Source organism: Tenebrio molitor, chromosome 1, assembly GCF_963966145.1.
Source record: "Tenebrio molitor chromosome 1, icTenMoli1.1, whole genome shotgun sequence".
In the NCBI taxonomy this organism is placed as follows: domain Eukaryota; kingdom Metazoa; phylum Arthropoda; class Insecta; order Coleoptera; family Tenebrionidae; genus Tenebrio; species Tenebrio molitor.
This window is the reverse complement of record NC_091046.1, coordinates 11,800,349-11,824,809: the sequence shown is the minus strand read 5'-3', so window position 1 is coordinate 11,824,809 and position 24,461 is coordinate 11,800,349. Positions and strand designations below refer to the sequence as shown.

The window sequence follows — 24,461 nt, the reverse complement described above, 5'->3', positions numbered from 1 at the left end:
AAATAAAGTTGCTAGAGCATTTAAAAAAAATTGTATCACCCGGTATAAAATATTTTAACATCTAGTTGGCGTAGCGGCGCACCTAAATAAAGCACACAACCAGTTACGATGCTAGAAACATTTATTTGACAAATGTCCTGTAGGAAAATTCAGACTCATATTACAGCGTGAAACTACGGGCTAAATAATTCGGGATAAAAGTCCATTAAAGTTACAGTACTTTACAAAATAACTAAGAAAACTGATACATAATTATATTGAAAACATTTGGAAATAAAGAACAATATGCCTTTGCAAGAAATAAGGTGATTATTTTATTACGTATCTTCTGAGAACATTGTAGCAGGAGACAACAGTTGAAATTTGACAGTTCAAGAAATCACCAAATGAGATATTGCACTTACACTTTTTCAGTGATTCAGCCCGTTGGGGACGTAATTTAATATATTTGTCATGTTATTACTCTCCAAAATATTTAACTATTACAACTTTAAAGTAAAATATCTCAAAAACCTCCTCTTTGAGGGACTGATTAGTGATTACCATTATACGGGGTGATCAAGAAGGACTGTTTAAGTTGGTAACACTGGATCGTATTTTAAATCGTATAACAGGAGTAACTAGCAGTTGTTGGTGGCTTGTCGTTGTTAATGCTATAGCTATATCAGATATTTGTCAAATAAACCAACAAAACATATCCAGTTGCAGTGTTATAAATAACCGAATTAAAAATTTTTCTCAATTGTACTGCCAACTTAAACAGTCCTTCTTGATCACCCGGTAGTATAATTCAGAATAAGTGGCAACAAGGAAATTCCAAATACTTATAACAAGAAAATAAACACAAAACGATTCCAATGATAATATCAAGGCCAAATTAAAAGCGAAGGTTACCAACGGCATCGAAACTAGGGTATTATTAGCAAGGGTCTTGTTGCCAACGTAAATTTGAATTTCCAAAGCCTACCGCGATGCCACTTATTCTGAATTATAATATACCTACTTTACTTACACAGACATACTAAAAAAAAAGCCCTCTTTCATAACCCACCATTAAAAAAATGTCGAGTGTTGTTTAAAATTTTGAGGTGGGTGTGGTTGGCGGCGGCTAGAGAAGGAGTAATGACATGACAACTATACCAAGATATATCCCCCATGACGATGATATTCATACTCTAATAAAGTTTGTCTAAACATAAGTGAATTTTACGGTTTTAACAACTCAAGTACTTTATGAGGGATGTTGTAAAAATGGCAATAACCAAATCTGCAGCTTTTCGTTTAACAAAGACAGGCACGCGTTTCAAAATTTACGACAGGGTAGCTAAATATTCTGTTGTGATGGATTTGTCGTGAACAACCCTAAAATCCCTCATAAAGTACTTTAGATGTTAAAACCATAAAATTCACTTATGTTTAGACAAACTTTAGCTATTTATGTAATAAGTACATAATATAGGTCTTTGTGGACGAGCCCTATAGTTTATGGCAGAGCTCGCTTTGCGAGCGAGACTAATAAATAGGGCAAGTTCACAAAGCCTAATTATGTACGAATTACATACAAAGCTTTATGTTCGATTGTGAAGTTAAGTTTCTTTTAGATACAAAATTAATAGATTCTAAAAATTACGATAATTTCCAAGTGTTCTGTTTTTGTTTCTGTGGTTACGAAATTATTTATTACTATTTATTTGAAAACGAACAGTGTTTGTGTTTGAAATACGAACTGAAATCGTCTTTATTTCTAGTTGTAATAATGAGCAAAGTAAGTGAAATTGCGACAAAAGCTAAAGAATCTTGTCTGCAAAGTTTTCTATTAATTCTATTCATTCCTGATTTAAATAAAATTAGGAAAATTTTGACGTTTATTTTGAAGTAATACCTACCCAAAATTGACAAGCGGCCGTTTTACTATCTTTATGGACTAGTCCATAAACAGATAGTTTGTGGACAATAAACGATATCATAAATTATGAATTATAATACAATCGAACATAAAATTTTAAATTTGTAATATTAAAAACTCTAGAAATAAACTCATCAGAACTTTTGTGCCGGACACTCGGTATATCACATAACACAAAGAAGTTTTCTCATATATTTGCAGAAGCTATTCCTGAACTCAGACAATCTTGATAGCTCTAAATCAGTATCAAAAAAATTCAACCTGGGAGGGTGCCATTTAACCCTACTCTACTATTTTTTAAATTTAAATTTTAAAGTAGCCTAATGCGTTTTAAACTTTAGATAAAATAGTAAAATCTGAAATTTAATTTTGTTACTAAGGAAACAAAAATTGTTTTTACAAATAAATTTCTTAATCTAAAAATTCCTTGCACATACTTAATCGTTTCCATGAGTATAATCAGTTAATCACTAAGAAATGAAAATAATAATTTCACAATCAACAGCCGTTCTGTGCAACAGCCTATGAACATTTTCTTGCATGTCTGACCGAAATATACTTGACAGTTTGAAGATGTCTCTGTCTTATTCAATTGAATACCTACTGCTTTATTATTTGGCTGTTTTGCAAATGTAACTATCCACCTGAGGTTTTGCTTTATAAAATTCTTGTAGTAATATAAGGTGTAACGATATCATTGGGATCAAAAACGTAAGAAAGAAATGTAGAAAGAAAAGACAGACTGTAATCGTCAAATTTATTTATAACTGTAGTGAAATATTTTGGGAAAATATAATAAATAATTAATATAATATCACAATGACAAAAATAATAAATATATCAAAAATTCATTACAATAAGCATTATACGCATTTATAACACTTATTTCTTACATTATCAAATAAATATTATCAAGGAGATTTTAAAAGTGACAAGAGTTACTGAAATAAATTAACCATGAGTATACTTAATTAATTATGAGCTAAGACTTACTTGTACCTAAATTACTTAAATAAGCAAATCATGTAAAGAAATAAAAAATAATTCATTGTAACGATCATTCAGAACAAATTTGCGTCATCAGGAAAATTAATAAAAAATTACAAAATCAATTATATAAAAATAAATAAATTTTTGGTCGCTTACATGAAAAACATATCACAAATGTTATCTTTTAGTAGAACATTCAAAAATCAGATTAAATTATGATAGTATCATAAAATACTAACTATCTACAGTAAATATTCAAAAAATTTCCTACATAAAAATGATTGTACATTAGGTCAATAGGGAATTTTTATGTATATTTTTAATCTGAATGTGTAATGACTTCCCTGGTAGATCACAAAATTTTCTATAAGCTTGACTTGATCAAAAAATTTACAAACGTATTTTGAAATTCAAATACGGATTATTTTTACAAACTGACATGAAAATTCCTTAGAATGAGCTACTCAGGTACTTGTCCTATCATGAAAACGATGTATTTTACAAAATTCATCTAACCGCGAGAGTAAAGCAACGAATATGTATCGTCAATGCTTTACTTATTTTCTTAAAGTTACTTAAGATCGGCTGCATATTTTGAGTCAGTTGGTCTTTAAGCGTACTTCACCTTGCGGGAAATACTCGATCGCTTCATCTCCAATCGACCAGTACTGAAGCAATTTTTCAGCACATTTACTAGTAATTTACAGAGTCGATAAAAATTCACCGAGTGAAGCTGAAGCAATCCAAGATAACAATGCGGTTTGGCGCTGAGGTGAACAAGATGGAAAAATTTAATTAGTCAACGATATTTCAAATGTTCTTTCAGAATCACTGCACGATTCACTTGCGTCTTCTGATTCAGGACATGCGTTTCTTTCCAAGGCCTTCATTCGAATTTCCATCCGTTCCAGCATTTTGTCTATTGCACGTAACCTCTTCTCCAGATTCGTAGTGCTGAGAAATCCAACCTAAACCAACACCAATTACAACCAAATCTGTCTATTTGTCACAAATCTCACCTGCAGTTGAGAGCTGAGGGGCAGGATCGGCATCAACCACCAAGTCCACGACGGTCCGTCAGGTAAACTCAGCCAGTTCTTCTCTACATCTGGCATCTTGCCAATCAGCCTTTCCACTTCGGCAAGGACCTTGGGCGTCAGCGACATAATCCACTTCGACGCTTTATTGCGGACTTTCTGGTGCAAAGTTATGAGTTCTGGCAATTTTTCAGAAGCCACCACTACATCCTTAATAACTTGTATCTTTGCAGTGTCATAACCGTCCTGCATGAATAAAACATTTTTAAAGAAATAACTGATTGCGTGAAGCTAAACCGCCAGCAAGTATTGTAATTTTATCGCGAAAGTTAATGTCTCATCATGAAAAAATATAAACGCCAGATAAATTCATCTGCAAAAGTCAGACTGTTTCATTATGTCCTTCAAGCTATAAAAAAACTACACTCCTGATTACTTCATGGTGATCTCTTTTGTCTGTACGCAAGGTCATTCCATATACATGAAATTCTAGAAGTAGGGTTCAAATAAATGGGAATCCTAAATTTGAATAATATCTAAAACATCATATTCGTTACCGAACAAATAATATAACAGTGTTAGTTAATTTTCCATGACATCATTTATTTTAATGTGTATTATGTATTTTAATGTTATTTATGTGAATTTATTCCAGAACTAAAAGAAAACTTTTGACATAACTGACCTTCATTTGATAGAAAATGTTAGTAAAATGCAATAAGATTTCACTTGTCATCAATTCTTTGTTATTAATTAATATTTAGAAATTTAAAGAAGAATAACAACAAAGACAAGATTAAAATAGTTATTTTTATATTAAGTGCGCGAAGAGAGTGTTTTTTGTGCATGAAAAGGTCTTTTACGCCGAGACGAAGGTCGAGGCAGTATAAGCCTTTGAATGCACAAAAACATCTTCGCGCACGAAATATAAACAATATTTTTTCTATAATTGATTCAAAAAATTGAAATTAAAAATTCAAATTTTTGAAGGAACTCTGAAGTTTCAATGCAGTGACCATGTTGCTAGGTAACTAATAAAAAACAGTGCGTGAAATGAAAAACAGAAATAGTCGTATGCGTGAAATTGCATTTCACACACTGTTTTGTATGGTTTCTATGGTTTCGATCTTACTAACAATGCAAAAAAAAAAAAATACACGTCAGAAAATGACCCACTTCAGGTACAGATAACTATGCGTGAATTTCAATTTTTTGAATCAATTATAGAAAAAAACATTTTTTGAGTTATTCAAAATTTTAAAAACTTTTGACAAATTAAATCAAACCTTTTTATTTCACGATATAAGAATATCCTCATAGTAAAGTCGAGTTAACTGCTATCCCTCCACTAGATAAAAAGTACCTACAGTTGGCAGAACTACCTTCTAGTTCCCTTTGCTGTATGTATATGGTTGGTAGCTTTAATCTTTGACGTTTTTGATACGTGACAATTTGACAGATTTTCCCCAAAACACGACTAATTATAAATAAATTTAAATAACCTTTCAACACCAAAATTATATCATTCAACAGATAGGTACAACATTTCGCTAATCAATTCAGAATTGGTACCAACCTGTTCGCCTCGACTGACGACTTTAAACCTCCTCACTCCGGCGGTAGTGAGAATGAAGCTGCCATCTTCCAGGGAGACGGCATCTTTGACCTCCAGAATAGTACCATAAGAAACAAACTTTTCCCCATTGCCCTCCTTGGCCGCCATCGCAAATCTCCTCGTCGGCGATAGCAAACATCTTCTAACCAGCAATCTGTACCTTGGTTCGTAGACGTACAACGGACACGCAACTCCGGGGAACGCGTTCGTGCATATAAACACCGGAATCTGCAACGAAAACAGTTATACGAAAAGTTCAACGTGACAAAGCGAGTACCCACATCTGAGTTTTTATTCAACATCTGGGCCTCTCTCATATTTGTCAGCAACCTGTCGTTGTACTCTTGTGGGAGCAGGAACCGAATAGCTTGGTCCAGGATGACGCTGGATCCTCGCGAGTAGTCCCTCACGCTCAACGGTGCCATACAGAGGGGACAGGAGAGCCCATGGTCCAACACTCTGGTGAGGCAACCCTTGCAAAACGTGTGCCCGCAAGCTGTCGTAATGGGATCGAAGATGCAGCGACTGCACAGAATGCATTCCAGGTCGTTCGGCGTGATGGTGTCCCAGCAATTCTTGACCGCCTCCTCTTGAATGTGCTCGACTTCTCTGAAAACGTTCCTCAGAGTACTGTTAAATCTCCTGTTAGACATGTCCGTTTTCAATAATTTACTGATGTTAGATTTGTCCAGCGACCTGTCGTAAGCTTTGGTTGCTGCGTTTGGTGTAGCGATCTAAAAACAAGCGCTCGTACCACCACTTCAGGAACAAATTGTTGTACACTCACATTTATTTTGTTTGCCTCGTTGATTTGTAGCCCCGCAAATCCTGACCTAAGGTGGTATCGGGGTTCCACCCCCAAAATGTCCGTCGTGTTGGGTACGGTCATATCTGCAAGAGAAGATCGTCTTTTACTTTTTGTTTTTGCATTTCCTGTGTTGTTTATTGTCTTGGCGAAAAAACCGGAATGGTTTTGTTGGAAAGGTCGCGGTTTTGAGATGACTGCGACGAGGTCAGGGGTTTTTAGCGACCGAAGGACCTGCAGGTATTAAATCAATAAAGCCGTTTTCAGTCATCAAGACGTCTGGGAATGTCGAGATATGTGGGAATGACCTCCTGGCATTGACTGCACCGCCGACTGCAAGGAATACCAACACAAAAAATCCGTTGATCCACCGCAGCGGTCAGTGGAAACGACTGCATTGTTCTTTCGGTTTCAAGATATTTTTACTTGTGAGCTGACCTATCCGAACAGTTTACGTCAACGGGCCATAAATAAGTTATCGTTTTGACAAGTAATGCAGGATGGTGCGTTAACAGCGTTTTTAACAGTAGTGACGGCCATTATTGTTGTTGTCTAGACAATATCGATTGTCGTTCGATATTATATAATGACATTAGATCACCTGTCCCTATTGAAACAATACAATTGAGACGTATGATGGTTTCGGGAAGTTTATCGCTTTTTCGATCTTGCTTTCTCTTTCATTGACGAATTTTATATAATAAGAATTTATAACATTCTACGGAGACACAACCGGAGTTCTTATATATTTATTCAAGCTTGATATTTGATGTCATAGAAAAAAGGTGAAATTTTGCTTTGCTATTAAATAGCATGTCGCTGTAATGAATGTTCTAATTGTGTTAATAAATTGGTTTTGTTATTATCAGGTAAATCTACCAAAATACAAACATCGTTAAATTTTCTATATGTATAATAAGGTTTGAATTACCATCTCTTTAAAAAAGTGTTGTAAAGGTTGTATTTTTTTTTACAATTTTTTAAGACTTATTTAAGTAAAGAATTTTTGTGAGAAATTTAGCACCTGGGAATTAATTAATAAAGCGGTTTATTATTATTATTAATTAACTAATGAATAGGGTGAATTTTTATAGTGATAATGGAAATGCTTCAGTTTTGTTAGTGTGACCTTTATTGTTAATAGAACACAATAATGGCATTAATACAAACTATGTATGTGTTGGAAAAGTTTTAATTAAAACATAATACAAAAAACTAGTGTAGGATAAAAAAATGGTAAATCAAAACATAAATATCAGTTTTCACACCTGCTGCTTAAATTGCTAAACGATAATTTTTAACAATTGTTAACTTACGTAATGTCCTTAAACTGATTTCTTCATGCTTATAATCCCCCCAATTAAAAAGAATTCAAGTGGCACCGATTTGCCACTTGATAAACTTGTCTACTTTTTTAAAACTTATAATCAAATCAAACCCAAAAATTATTTCTACAGATTCATGAGGTGTTCTTCTGATTGCATGAAAATATTAACAAAGTGTCTTCATTTTGAATATTGTACACATTTGAAATATTTAAAATAGAAACTTCAAAGGTTTATGTTTGTTGTGTTATACTTTAGGAGTTTCCGGTTTCCACACTTGGGAGTAAAAATAAGAGAATAATTCCCTGACGATAACGAGATTTCCAACATGTTCGGTCAAGATGTCGTAACAGATCAATTAGTGCAAAGGTGGTTTGAAAAATGCCATTCCGGAGATACGATGCTGAGGGATGAATCGAGACCGACTTGGTCGTCTTACGTTCATAACGATGTTTTGAAGACTGTTGTCGAACAAAACCCACGCAAACCAATACCAACCCCAATAACTGCTACTCGCCCTTATATAAGCCGTGAAAAATAAGACGGTTAAGTCTGGATGGCGGATTGATTCAGGAAGTAAAACAAAGCGACGAGAATGGCTGCAGCAATTAGTTTGCTTGCTTAACAGAAAAATGAATCTCCCTCGGAGAAAATGTAACTGGAGATGAAAAATTGTTTACGTACTGTAAGGAAAGTACAAGGAAAAACAACAAACTGACCGGAATCAAAATCTACCATTGTTGGAAGAAAACTTTCAATGTATGAAATCATCAGGTGTAGGAGTGTCAAAAAAGCATTATCCTCTCGTAAATGTGCAGAATGTTGCTATAAAGGCGTGCAGACAAATGCAAGAAGATCGCAGGAAACATTTTTGGAGATAGAATGGTCTGTATTGCAGCGTCCACCTTATTCAGCAGGGCTTGTACCATGCACCATTTAGTGAAAAATACTTCAATAATGTTGAAGTGATTATACATGTGTCCCAGAACTTCCTCCCCAGAGAAGAAAAGGAGTAGGTATTTGAGTAAATGTGATAATCTGCATTTTAAAGAAAAAAAGTCCTATATCAAGTGATAATCGAGAAAAAAATACATATGGTAAACTTGACCAATCAGAGTTAAGCACCATCGAGGTAGGATGACTGCAATTTTGCGTTGCTTGGATTTTGAATTTCGAATTTTGTTGCGATACCAATTATATTTTCAATGTCTAGCAACCTGAGGACGAGCTTCTGGGATTGGTGAAATTGAAAACTTTATGTGAGCTAGAGGAAAAATTATTTTAGTAATCTTGGAGTTTCTTTTTCTGTCGGCACATGCCTGTTTTCTATGGGGAGGAAGTTCTGGAACAGGCTGTATATACCTACTTTGTATTAAAATCAATTGTGAGTACATATTTTTATAATTTACAGTTGTTGTTACTTTTTAAGTATTCAGGATCATCTTTATATTATTAACATTTTTCCAATTATCTTCAATATGAAATTAATTTGAATGTATTTTAGAATTTATCTAGAAATATAATAGTAATAGTGATCCTAGATGTTATTTTTGTAATAGTATTTGGTGTTTTATAACACTTAACAGTCAAAAAATATTTTAAGAAAAGTTAAATTGATAACTACAATTTAGAAGCAATTGACGAATACAAAGAAATACGGTGACCGTGTTGTACTTGTTGCTAGGCAGACTACTCTGTACTACCTTTTACCTAGAGCTCTTCTGTGCTTAAATGAGATCACCATTATTAATCTTTCTTTAAAGTCACATTAGCCCGCATCTTCAGCATGTAAATTTCAGGTTTTCTTTATTTGTTGAATGATGTAAAACGCGTCGGGAATGTTCAAAGGCGAGCCACAAAGATGTCTCATATCACGGACTTCCTCTATAGTCAATGTGAAGCTTTGCTTAAATTACTATCTTTGGCAGATGACTAGATATGGGGATACAAAATTACCCAGAATTTAACTGGTTTTATTGATATATTCCATATGTTCTCTGATCTGTAATTGCGGGATCACTGTTATAAGATAAATATATTGGGCCGTATCACGACACCGTTATTAAAGTTGCCGTTAACTAAATTCGTGATTAAAGTAAACATAAAACGATATAGTTTTATGCAATTATAACCTGCCAGAAAGAGATAAATTCGTCACAATGGTAACTAGAGTCATGATTAAATGTCGTGATACGGCCGATAGAATTTAATGTCTTAAGCACTTTCGTCAGTAAGAATTCATTTAATTTCAAAAGAAATTCAAACTAATAATAATACATACCTAATAGTATCGAATACTATTGATGATATGTACCACCAACAATAATGGAACAATATACTGTATGTTTCAAAAAATGTATGGCCAAGACACGCTATGAAAAACAAATAATCGAAAATATATGGCGCAGCTTTACATTATTATACAAAGTGTTTCAAAATGATTGTGGTGTCGTAGCAGGTTTTGACAATTTCAGTGTTTTGAATTTTAACGCATTCTAGGAAAGTGATACCAACCATCAAGAACCGTCACAATGACATGTACTTATAAGAGAGGTTAGGTTTATCAACCAAACAATATTAACTAAAGCAGTTTGTAATGGTTCTAAACCAATTTGGGTAAAGCCGAGGGATCATTTCATTTTATTGTGAATTTTGGAATATTGACAACAGACAATGAATGACAGAAATGATATTTGACACTTGCTAGCGACTTGGAGGTCATGTTTGGTGTACTGTAGTGCGGGATCTTATCGTCGAAAGGTGGCAAACTATGTTTTCTGGTTCAAGCATCCTACGACGCCATAATCGTTTTGGAACACTTTGTATATAACCATAGCCACAGATTACCTAACTTTGAATTCGCAAATTACCTACTTGACCGTACCTACGTAGAACTGCGGCACGGTCAACTGTCTGCAACGGTGACTCATTCATATAGGAACCATTCTCAGGACAGTACATGTTGTATGACCCAAAGTTAACGCGTAAGTTTTCAAATCTTGTGTCTTTCACAACCGCTCTTGACCATAAACTTTTGGAATACATATGGTACATTAAGTACGTTATTAAAAATTAATTGATATTAATTAGTTAGGCGGTATCATTAGTTAGGCGGTATCAAAAATAAAGAAAATGAGTCAGAGTACATAGTTAGGTAAGTAAAAACGAAACAAAGAAAATAATAATTCGTTTAAAAGCAAAGAATATGTTTTTGTGGAATCGGAAATCAAGGGAATCAAAAAAGAAAATAATAAAATAAAAATAAAATCATAACTGCTTCTGCTTTTGTTTCTTCTGTCACTCCAAATAACAGAGTCCTGGACGTCAGTGTTCTAATTTTCATTTCATTGTTTCCGAGACGGGTAGCATTTTTATCCAGATTGTATTCTGGTGGCGACAGTTTTTCTCGAAGGCCACAAATAAACCACGATGTAATCCATATTTATATAAATCGTTAGAATTAGCTGCGGTCTAAGTAATTTTATTCATTAGAAGCACAACCGTTGTATAATATCCCTTGCATAATAGTCCCACGTATAAGATAAGAATATTATTATTTACGATACAGCTGTTGAAATACATTCCGTTCGTTCGAAATTTACCTTAGATTTTTGTCGTTCCAAACAATTATGTAAACGGACGCTCCTATCATTTTCCCAAGCTTATTAACTCCTAAAAATAGGACATTTTTACACGGTGTACCCCAACAAAAGTATTCACGTAAACAATCCCAGCACGTGGCCAATGGCTAAAATTAGTGAGCACACTTGTGCCGCTTCTAGCACATCGAACTTTTTATCCGGCCACAAATTAAATGCGCAAATCACGAAGCCCCAACTTGGAATAAATTCCGCAAACGGGGGCGAGATGCGTAATCCAGATAAGGTAATGGACGAGTCCCGCGCATTTATTTTTCCCACTAAAAATACGAACAATTTAAATTCTTTCATTGTTTGCGAGTTGGGACGTTGGAAAATTAAGTTTGAGTCCAAGTGTGAGCTGTTAATCTTTGCCAAGGATAATTGTCGACGCAAATATGTGTAAACACAAGACACGTTGATCAAAATGCGATTGAAAATCCAGGTCTTCTGCTCGGACCGGACGTAACGAAGAAACGTTTTGTTGGCATCCACACCCGTCCGCGGTTATGAGAACGATGACATAACATCATTACATGTACTTTGCCGTTCATTAAAACGTAAAACTACATGCATAGATTAACACCGTGAGGATTTCAGCTTGAACAAGAATTTTTTTTTGGTAAACTTTTTATGCTTCTGTTACCAAATAGGTAGTGCAACATTCAGTCACTCTACTATTTTATAATAGAAACTTGTGACCCTGATCTGAAAAAAAATTGTACGTCAGGTGCCCCTCGCACTTTTCGGCCACCGGCAAACCCATTACGCAACCCATCAACGTTGAATGAATCTTCATTATCATCATACGCTAATAATACTTCACGACAGTACAAAAGTTATCTTTTGTAACCCGTCCATGTTGATAAACAAAAGAATGACACTTAATTAGCGTAATTACGATTACTTCAATTCCATATCAGTAATTCCGATTGAACATCGAAAGGAAATTGCCGCGTCTCAGTTTTCTTACAAAAGAAGTTACGTAATTAATGACTGTTCACATTTGAGTAGAGTGTAACGAGTAACATTGGGCTTGTTCTAGGCAATAAGAAAAGGTGTCGATTTTTTGTAAAATTTGAATGTTGTAAAATGTAAGCTGGTCAAAAAAGTGTAACCCTCGAGATATTACGGTTAAGGTAGAAATTGATTTTTATTCCATTTCCTTTCTCGAAATAAGGTGCAAATACAAAACTTGTGAGAATTCCTTCACAAATAAAATGTGCTTTTCTCAACCTTTATAATTTAATTTGTTGTTTAATCAGAATGGACTAATTTGGATATCAATGTCACGTTTTAAATGTGGACGTGGAAACAGTTTTAAAAGAAAACTGTTTTGTTATTTACTTTTATTACAATAAACTTTATTAATGTCAGAGTGTTATAACGGGTGACTATTAAAATTTTCACTTAGGGTTGGCTATGGATCATTCTTTGTTTTCCGTTGCACCTTAGCCACTGACAAGTTTGACATTTCAATAAAGGTTTTTTCTCTTAATTTGGTTATGTTTCAATTGTACTGACTGACATTTGTCGTTCGTTCTTGCGTGTGTCTAAAGTAACAGAAAAAATAAAAACTCGTTCAAAGCCAACTCCAAGTGAAAATTTTAATAGTCACCCGTTACATATCTACAAATAACCGCGAATTCCAGAAAAATAAAATTATATAAGCAGTGATATCACTACCAACGACAATGAAACTAAATGTGTTAAAAATTGTATTGTCTAAAAATCAATACTCCAATACTTAACAAATGGCTCATAGTCATAACTCATTTCATAAGTCTTAAGTCACAAGACTTAATTAAAGAAAGTACACGCAAGAAACCGGGTTCCTGATTCATTTGGCAAATGTTTAGATACATTTTTGTAATTCCGAGAAATATTTAGATACTTTTAAATTGACCAAATTAAATTAGCGTTAACTAAAAAACTGATGTAAAAAATTCGTTCGCCAGATGTGTTCATAAGGATATCTAAAATTTTCTTTGAATCATTTTCGTCTAATAATGCTATTTCATTTCAAAACACAATTTTTTCTTAACATTTGAACGATTAAAAACTTTAAATATGCAGAAACAATATCAAGAGATAAAGCCAAAAACTGATAACACTGATAACTCTTGTCAGTCACATTTTTAGTTTTTTTTTTCACAGCTTTCACCTTCTGGTCTATCGGGTACCTTGCGGTCGCCTAATTCCTTTTTTAGGTGGTGCGGCGGGGCTCCGGGGTACTTTCCCCGGCCACCCACGCCCACCCTCTCCACTCGTTTTTTCCTTTTTTTGGACGACACACAATACGATCACAACAAAAGATCCATGGGTGGCCCATCCGGCCGGGATTCGAACCCTGCCGACCTCGCGGTGATGGTCGAAAGAGTGTTTCTCTTCCTTCCACCACCCTACTGTCCCCTGAAAGTCATGCACACACATGGTTCCTTCCTTGGAAAAAATCCTCCCTCTTCGGTGAGATTCGAACCCAGTAGCGCCGGGACCGTGACCTCGCAGCACTGTCTCCGACAGCCATGCGGCCACTGAGCTACCTGTCACATTTTTAGTTTTAAAATGATTACCGTAATAAAATTTTCTCATACGGTGCGAACTTCTTCGTGGTAAGTGGTAAAGAGCAAAATTTTATCTTAGTATAATTTATTATGTACGACCGAAAAAAATTACAAACTTCTCAACAATCAAGAATTGAATAAATGCCACCCACCTCAAAATACCATGTGATGACGATTTTTTTATAAAAACATAATAGCAAAAGCTTGTCCATACCACGCATGTCAGCGTAATTTTGTTGTTATTCAATTAGTTTAGCATTACTGGTGAGGGAAAAACGGAAAGAATCTTTTACCACAACGTGTACGATGTTAAATCTGATAAAATATGTTTCTAACCAGTTTAGCGTTATTCAAAGTGTGGAACATCCTTCAGAAATGGTAACTGGCAGTGTCCAAGAAATGAATATCTCTACAAAAGCATTAAAAGAAAATCAATTGCTTATCTCAAAAAGACTGCTGGTGACAGTTACAAAGAACTAAAACGATGACATGGATCGTGGAACGTCGTCTATACAATGCAGGCTTGAACGGACATGATGAAAGTTTTAGATATGTTTAACAAATCAGAAAGAATTAGTCGAGTTCGCATCGATGAGTAATAAACTGGAGTACAAAGATTGAACCAAACTTATATTTCATATCTTGGGAGCAACGCTAAACGAAATGAAAGACATCAAAATCCAAAAGTGTAAGTACAAGATCCGAACCAGTTGTACAGGGTTTTCATAAATGTTTTGTGTCACAAGAAGGCTGTGTCTCCATTTACATTCATGAAAGCCCTGTATTTTTCCCACTACGAATACGAAACACTGTGGTAGTATCTATGTACCGTGCGATTAACAATTATTTAGATCAAAGAACCTTTGAGATTTTGAACGTACATATTATGTCCAAATCTACTTGAGGTTCAGACGTTCAGATGCTCTGTATTTTTGGTTGCATATTTAGTTTCAATTTAAATTTGGAAAATTTTGCCGAAACTCTACCAAACAGGCAACAGTGCTGTATGTCCATTCTCCGTTATTGAACACCATCACGATTCTTCAATGATGAATCTTTTGATTCATAGTGACAATTATTTGACGTTTATTAGCTGAGTTAGAAAAGTCATAGCCGCCCCTCATCTAAGTAATTGCTGATCGCACGGTATAATCAATGTTTAAAGGGTGTTTTTTTAAATTTGGCGTCGAAGTAGGCGTTGGAGAGTCGATTGAGATCGCACCACTCGTGTAAAAGTGTAAGATTTAAACAGCTGATCCGTGATCCGTAACTTGTATAGTGCGTTCACAATCGACAGTTCAACGCCTACTTCGACGCCAAATTTAAAAAAACACCCGTTATGTTTTTTTGATTATCGAGTTGGTCTTTCTTCTTCTGGTCGAAAATATGAACGCAACCATGTTCAAAAATACATCAGAGAAACTGATGTTTTCATATATGTGAAATAGAAAAATCTTCTGGGATTGGATTTGTCAAATGAACAACAATCCAAAGTGTCGTTAAAAGGTCCAATGGTTTCACGATCATCATGTATGCATGTTTTAGTCAGTGGCTTAACTAATCCCCAGATGTCAATCCAATCGAGAATCTTTTGGATGGATTAGTCAGCCGCGTAGGAAGCTGATTTCGCAAAATTATATTTACAAGCGGAATTGACGACTTCATTGCGTCCACATCACGGCTCAGTGCTACCGTAATATTAGTAAATTGCTATCCGATAAAATACCAAGTTTGTTTGTTGCTCTTATACTGAAATATACTTGTATAACAAAAACAAAAACAAAATTGTAGGAATTATGGTTTGGGGTCATATTGGTGTGTGTACTATATTAGAAGGCTTGGAAGAGAGCATTTTCCATCAAGACAACGTACGCCCACACATTGCTCGAGCTTCTATGGTCTTCATAGAAGAGGAAGGGATAGAAGTGCTACTACCATGGTTACCTTAATCACCTGGTTTATCGCCCATCGAAAAAGTGTGGAATAATATGGGTACATTCGTGCTTTACCACAACTTTCGATGAACTCCAGCGTATCTACTAGAGAAGAGGCTCGGGAGACTATACTGGTTCACAGAGAACACAATTGACAACATGTCTCACAGAACTGCTTTCGTGGGCACGGTGGCCCACTCATTATTCATTCTTTGTTATCGGAATTGCCTGAAATCAATCATAGGTTCTGGTAGATACTCTCAGTATTCAATAAAAAAATCTAGGTATTCGGATTTCAATTTTTAAAGAGAAAAATTTCAAGCTTACACTTTAATCATTTTACAACTTGAATTTCAATGCTTAGTTGTTTAAAATTTTAGAAGAGTTTTTATAATATGTACCATGAAATTAAAAATATGTAACTACGAGTATATTGCACAAATTTTTAAAAAAGACGAAGAGACGAATGTTGTAATATTGAATTCGGCAGTAAAGGACTTGGACGATGAAAATGTTCGTTGGCCGTTAGTCATTAGAATATGTGTTAATTGTAAATCGTTACGTATGGTTGGCAATGTACGAGCTGTGTCGAATGTAAGTTAACGAATGAAACCGTTAAATTGGAAGATCGTTTGTTCCCAACGAATTGTTTAAATTAGATTATTCGACTATTATTGGTAGTCATTGTTTCGCCGTTGGGATTTGAATGAATGTGAATGGTTGAAAGAGAAGAGAGGGATGTGATTAAAAAAGAGAACGAACGAGTCACCCCGAAGGTCGTTTCAAGTCCGGGGGCTTATTACTCTTATTAGACTTGTTTAGTAGAGTCAAAGGGACTCAAGTTCGAATAATATGTAGTTACTTCATAATTTCATGCGCTCACTGTATTTAAATTATCATTAAATGTCATCGCTTGACCACTTTGAAGTCAAATTCATTGGAAAAAAACAACGGCTACACGAATTTTTTCTCAATAAGGGTCGCGAAAAACTGGCCCACTAAATTCGAATTGAGATTTTAAGATTCGCAAAACCACCTGTTCGGCAAGGAAGGCGATGAACGGCGTGAAGAAAGAACTCGATCCAAAACCGATTACCATAATTGACGTGGGTGACCGGGTGCAAGTTCAAACGTACAGTTTTGCTTGGGGGGACTAATTTGACAATCTCGATTTTATTTCTGGCCAGGAGTGAGTCACTGGACTCATGAAGCTGATCGTGAAATACTCGCTTAATTCCCACATCCGCCAAACACGCTGCCACGATAAGGCTATTGACCCCGATCCTCGGTAAATAAAATATGTATATTTAAAACGATTATGTAAAAGTAAATTAAGAGACTATTATCTTCTCTTGAAGTTGACGTTAACATTGATTATCGCATCAGTGTAACGCCGTTGATGAGATAATGCGACTATTTTTAGTCGGGGACCACTTTTTCTAAAATACTCGTTATCGGCCAATATCGGATAGGCCATTACGTTGCGGATTTCAGCTACCGATTACATAAATATGAAATAACATCGGTCATATCTTACATGAAACTGTAAAATTACACTTTCAATTTAGTCCTTGTACTCGTTTCATAATATAATATTGTCGGGAATGAACAAATACCTCGACAGATCGCTCCGTTAACAATAATTGAATTGTTTGCAAAATCGACACACAATGCGAGGCTCAATGGAAAAAATTGCCTTGAAAGGACAAGTCGGTCGTTAGTTCTAATGTTGCACACTAGAAATGCGAAAAGAAAGACAATTAACGTGAATAATCGGAACATGTCACTCGCTGGTAAAACCTGCTCGTTTCGGTTTTCATAATATACGTAAATACAATATATTTGAATGGCCATTACATAAGCTGTTTATGATATGCAACAATCAATTATGTACGTCCTGTTTTTGATTTTTAATGAGTCAAATTGTTATAACAGCGGCGTGCAAAATTAGCATGAAATTTTCCTTTTGTTACGTCTGCTAAGTGTTTCTTTAACGTAATTCAACAAAGGGTTCATTTGTCTCTAGTTGCATCCAATTACGACATTCACCTCCCAATCGATACTAATTTCTCTCAATGATGACACCCCCGCTCACCCCATTTCTAGTTTCCGATAACCTGAGCCTGTTTTTTAAAGAAACGAATGAACTATGACGATCATAAATAACTACATAATGACAGACTCACCATTTTTATATACTCAAAACAAGATTATTTATTTCAAGGAATCTTTAAATAATATTTGTCCTCAACTTTATCTCGGTCTTAACGTTATTTATAATATTCACCTATCAAGTTCATGTTTTATTTGTTTCTGTAAAAACACCGCCAGATATTGTACCATTTATGCTTCGATGCAGGGAATGCAAACTTGATTTTGCAATTTTGTTATTTTATAAAGGGCTGTTATTTTATAGTCAAAATATATGGTTTTAAAGCTATGACAAAATGCATTCCTATAAATTTTAATTCAAAGTGGATTCGCAAAACGATAGTAAATTGACGGAATAATAAACTAACAAATGTATGTACCGCTACATTTAAGTTGAGCATAACACCCGTTTGTAAATTTCCTAAAGCCGAATTTATTCTACATTATCAAAATTAATATTTAATGGTAAACAACACTGATATATTTTTGTAGTAATTTTATTTCCTCAAGATAAAAGATAAACTATGACGAATATTGAAGTCACAGATTCACATTCCTCTACTTCGTGATATGATTAGATTAAGATCAAAACAAGTCATGTTAAAGGATCTCAATTCTTGAAGTGTCTTCATTTTTTTAAATATTCAATTTTTCTAATAATAAACTATGACATTAAAATACATACATAAGAAAAGAAACAGAATAATAACGTAATGAATTATTTCCTGAAGTATCGGGTGTTCATTTAAATTTCCCGTCAAAGTTGGCTTTGAAGAGTCGATTGTGAACGCACCACTCGTCAGTCTGCAGGGTAAAAACCAAAGTACAAAACACAAACAACGCAAAAGCGAGGTTAGATCATAAACAGTTGATCCGTGAGCCATAATCCATGGTGCGTTCACAATCAAGTCTTCAACGCCTACTTTGGGGATAAATTTAAATGAACACCAACATACTGGTGTAAATTCTACTCAACACATGCATTGAATAGTTGATTTTTTAAATAATTTGTAGTAAAGGATAAAGAAAAGAAGCCCAAAGGCTTCTGATTTTGTTAAAAGATACGTGGGCGTGTATTTAATAGGTATGACAAAAATGAAATTTGTATCTCAATAAAAATAATTATAATTATCTTCCAATAACACTTCTGGGCTTTTACATCACAAAAATGTGATCACCATTAATTAATTTAGCTTGCCTTTCAACGAATTATGCTAATATAACGCTAATCACAAGAAGTTAATTAAAAATAAAATATTATTTGTTGAGAAACAAGGCTATCATATTTATTAATTTCTAATGGCGCCGATCATTTACATTTTAATCAAGGTAATTCTAATAACTATTAACTAATTTGGAAATATTTCTGGTGGTTTTTACAAGATTACAAGCTACGTGTAATAAAAAACTTGAGAATTGGGGTGCACTGACACTGCCTCTTATTCGAGGCAATAAGAGACTACTGCTGCAGTGCATGAAACGAATTCCAGTTACATACAGCGCATCAAAGAATTTAATCTACATAATAGCAAAATACCCACTTTTTACGCTTCATTCGTACAATTATGAGGTTTGAACGTCGCTAACCAAAATATTGATCAGTCGAACGAAGCTTTAGATTTCCAGGAATCCATAAATTTTAATCACCTAAATAAAAATGAGCATTGGAAAGATACATTTTTGACAAGTTTTCTTTTATCATTTTGTTTGAAATTCTTGTCAAGTGACTGGACTAGCACTCCTTAATGGAAGTTTCGTTAATGCCAGAGATAATAGAAACTAGGTGAACTAACTGTCATTCCCTTGGAAATTTCACTAATAAGCAGTTAAAAGTTTCTAATTCGTATTTAATTATGCACATCCCAGCGCAGTGCAATCGAGTTTAAGTAAATGAATCACTTCAACGTGTACCTAGCTTGCACTTGCACTTGCATTTGTATTTGTTATTTGTTGAAGTATTGTAATTGTGAAGTGTTGACCTAACCGAAGGAAACAGTAAGTAACTGTAATTTATTGGTTATTAAAAAAATATTAAAGTAAACGACACTTGAAGCCTTGCAGAAAATGCTGTTTTACAAGATAATTATTTTGGCCTTCACCTTAATAAATTCACGTCTGTGTTATCCCATCGCTCAAGAACAACTTCCGGACACTCCTTACGATGTGAAACCACAAAATCTGAATGAACAATCTGAACAAACCAACCTCGAAGCAAAAGTACAAGACCGCAAAGCAACCGAGGAGAATTCCGTCTCTTTCGATGACCTCTTGGACTCCTTCGGGGACAACTCCGATCAAACCGATGAAAATGAGAGCGCAACCGTGAACACCCGTACAGGATTTTATTTCCTCCTCGATTGGAACTCATTCTTGGATATAGACGATCAGTTAGGGAGGAGAGTGAACCTGAGGTTCCAACCAAAAGTCGGCGATCCTAAACGATTCCTATCTGTTTCGGTGCCATAACAAACAAATTATACACTCGCCGGAATTTACATTAACTAATCGCTACAACATTTTATCAGTGTTTAGAGATAAGGAGTCATTGGTTTCAGATTTTTGTGGACGATTTCTCGGTAATGACTGTCGGCACGTACCACTGGAAACACAAACAACAGTCGTAACTTAACCCGTCCCGTTGTCTTGCCAAAACTGTCACGTTGTCTCTGCGTGCGCTCAAAATAGGTCCACAATTTAAAAAATAATTCGACGAATCCGTGGATCTGTTCTTTAATCTACAAACCAATTAATTTGCTGCTTGTTAGTGTGAAAATGGTTTTGCTCCAGTTTAGGGAAAGAAATACGTTACGTATCTCGCTTGTGACATCGTGTCCAGCCTGTGTGAGCACTTAGCGAGTACTAATTTATTGTTGTTGCGATTTAAATAAATACATAATCAAACCTATTACAAAACCCTAGTAATTTAATAACACCCTACGTTTCTTAACGTAATCGTGTACAGTAATCGGATGGCATAACAGTCTATTGTAGACGAAGGTTACGTAACACGCAGCCACTCCGCGGCGCAAAGAAGTTAGCAACACTCCTGCCGTGACCGACTCCCTCCTGCAACCTACAGAGATTCGGTAATGTTACAGCACCGGCGTTACGACATACCCTGTGTTACACTCAAAGACATATATATATATAGTATTGCAGAGTTCAGCAAATATACGTTAATCATTTCATCTGCTAGCTGGAGCTGCTTACGTACAACGTGCAGCAATCTATTAAGCACACCTCCTGTTGTGTAATGAAGACACGCTCCCAATAAATTTTGCCCGTTCTTACTTCAGCTCTTGCTGCAGTGAGGCAATTGCGAACAACTTTTTTTAAAGAACAACAACGATTACCACACTGTATAAATATCATGGACACTTTTTATAAAACCATTGTTTGGAGGAATTGGCCCGAAATTTAAACGACATCCTCATTACACACGAATTCAGTTCGGTACCTGAGCTAAAATGCGAAATTAAACGACTTTTTGTGTGCCGTCAATTTCTGGTTTTTAGTCTAAAATTCGCACTTCAAGTACTGGTAAATATTTACATCCGCACTTATTTCGTGTCGTAAACTTGAATCATGATATTTTACTCTTTGATGTTACAAAAATTATTACCCAATTGCGAATGTATACACGCTGTGTTCGCAACACTGAGCAAAGCGTTCCATTAAGATCTTTTGGCAACACCTCTACAGTGCAGCAGTTGCAATTTCATGGTTTCACTTTTCATATCTTGTCAAAGATTTTTTATTATTTTTTCTATTACATATTAATGTATTCTGATAGAGAACTTTCAGCACGTTTTGGAAGATTATGAGGAAGAAGCACAACAATTAATACACCTTTCTGCTGAAACGAACACAAAAATAGACTCTCACATAATAAAAGGTATTTTGATATCTGTATTGAAGCAAAAGCCTTGGTTGAGTTTCTTATGGATTTAACAGTTATGTAAGTAAGGATTGGTTCATACTGTGCTAGCAGTGACGCAAAGAGAAATATCAATAAAATATTAAATTCTAAATAATTGAATTGGTTTTTCACTTTTGTTCTTTTTAATGAAACATGTAGATCACTCTAAAATGTGTTAGCATCTTATCGTCTTTGGAATCAGGATTATTACATTCTAAAATTATTTAGTAAGACTCTTGATGCAAAGCCCAATTCCAAATGTTAAGGTTTACACAATAACGTTGAGATATCTGATATTTCCACACAATAACATAATCATTTTTTTCTACTAGAGTTTGGAAAACTTCAACATTGTAATACTAATTTGAGTTAGGAAAAGTGAAAAATTTCCTACTATGGGCGGAAATAATATTTCAACACTAAAAGTTCAATTTTGGTCGTCTCCTGGGATACGTAACGTAAAAACTGGTATTTAATTGAGACAAAAGCTTAAACGCCTTCAAAATTTTTCATTAATAAATTGTTTCTCTATGGTAACGAAAGCAGAACAATTTTGATTTCGCTTTTTAATTTAGAAATAATTAATAGTATATTAAAAATATCCAAATTTTATGTATTTTCCAAACTCCAGTAGAAAAAATCATGTGTGCAATTCGTAGGAAAAGTGTTTTTTCCGTACTCGACGCGTTTTTAATCTCGACTTCGTCTCGATTAAAAATCCCGCATCTCGTAAGGAAAAAAATCACTTTTCCTAACTTATTGCACAAATAGCTATTTCAGCTATTTTTTTAATTATTCAAATATTGCGGATAGAAACAAGTTTAGTTTAGTTTATTGGCGAAAATGACAAAAACTTGTAAATTTGCTCTGCTCCAAATTTAGTTTTGAGATTTTAATATTAATTGTCAAAGCTATGTATTCTAGTTCGAAAGATGATTGTAGTGGTTGACACGGAATGTTATTTTTCATGTTTGCTCGAACAGGATCAGAAAATAAATGCGACAAAAATAAATGTGGGACATGTCCTTCAATTATGCGTCGAATAATGCGTATTCCAATAACTCGGGTAGTTAGTGGATAATTAGGGACGATTGTTAAATATGGTTGAAAGAAATAGTCCACGCATGTCTGAACGAAACAATGAACCCACCTATGTAAATGGCCAATTGCTGCTTCTTATAGTTATTGCGAGATAGTTACAGCATGACCAGTTCGTTGGTAAAAAGCAGGAACAGTCATTGAACTATACAACTAAAATAGTTCTCGTATTCCTCCACACCTGAATAATTACGACCGTGAAGTTGGTTTTTTTTTCAAGGTTTATTGGAACTTTGATGGCTATCATTGTAATTCGCTTACATAAACGCGTGATAAAAATATTTTCGTTATTGACTAATTTAGCTAGTTGTTTTTGTGGCACAAAGGGGGCCCCCGAGTGGGTATCATCACGGGTATTGCATTGTTACGAGTTTGTTTTTGTCAATTCAAAAATAGATTTTAAGTGTCTCATTATGCTGTTATCAAGGAGTTATCAACAAAGAATTTGCACGGATGAGGCGACTGACCCGCGACTGCGGCAAAAAGTCCTGCCAGAAAAATCTGTTAAGTCATTTTGTAATTTTTTATACGCTCGAAATCAGGAAAGTCAAAGACTACGCGCCGTATCAATTCGTACATCAGGTCCTACAGCTTTGAAACTGCTCCGAACATTTTAATACGTTGAGAGAGACTTGAATTATTATTAATGCATATTTGAGAACTCGTGTTTATACATAATGTAGAAGGATTAAACAGGTTTAAATAATTTGTGGTTATCGCTAATTTGTATACAATGCTTTGGATACACAGGCAAAGGCATTAAACTTTGTCGTGTGAGTCAAATGTACAAATTACGTATTAGTATAAAAGATATAGAAACAATTTGTTAACACAATAATAAATTAAGGCATTTACTTGTTTAGTGAATAAACAAAGCAGAAAAAATTAGTAAGTTTTCCTAACACAAAAATAAATTTTAAAAAATTATTAAAACAGAATCAAAATATCAGTTTTGGGCTTATAATAAATTTTAAAAAATTATTAAAACAGAATCAAAATATCAGTTTTGGGGTTATAACAATATTTTTTTTAAATAACCACGGTTCACAGCAATAGAGCAGCAAAGAATACTTAAAAAATCACTTGTAGATTACAATTCTATTTGGAAAAGAAAATAGCAATTAGAAAATTAACAGGACTTCTTAAAATAATTTGAAAATATCCGTCAAAAACAGTAATTTTCAGTTCTGACTTCAGGACTTACCGTCCATTTTGCCCATTCAATAATAACATTAATAAATAATTTTAAAAACTGCATTGTCCTTATAGATCAATCCAGCTGTCACCGGACTGATGCATATCTCTTGCAAATGCACAAGCTTGCAGTGGCGGCTCGTGACCAAATTGGAAGGGAGGGCACACTTGGATCAATTGTACCCAATACTTTTTTATTGCGGTCTATATCCATTAGGGTAATATTGGCGTTATCTGTTGTTTCGTCGGCTGCTATTGCAATGTAATCACTTTCATTCTGAATTG

General features: G+C 34.6%; 1 protein-coding gene across 1 annotated transcript in view; it reads right to left on the bottom strand.

The window, feature by feature from the left end:
* Nucleotides 1-3,499: 3,499 nt before the first annotated feature.
* The window catches only part of LOC138126299 (LON peptidase N-terminal domain and RING finger protein 3), a 31,261-nt gene continuing 10,299 nt past the window's right edge, over nucleotides 3,500-24,461 (bottom strand). Inside the window, exons 2-6 of the mRNA XM_069042042.1 lie at nucleotides 6,336-6,439; nucleotides 5,830-6,282; nucleotides 5,510-5,776; nucleotides 3,916-4,179; nucleotides 3,500-3,864 (exon numbers count right to left, since the gene is read on the bottom strand). Coding sequence (XP_068898143.1) covers nucleotides 3,688-3,864; nucleotides 3,916-4,179; nucleotides 5,510-5,776; nucleotides 5,830-6,282; nucleotides 6,336-6,439 — 1,265 coding nt within the window. The 3' untranslated portion in view covers nucleotides 3,500-3,687. The remainder of the gene's footprint in view (nucleotides 3,865-3,915; nucleotides 4,180-5,509; nucleotides 5,777-5,829; nucleotides 6,283-6,335; nucleotides 6,440-24,461) is intronic.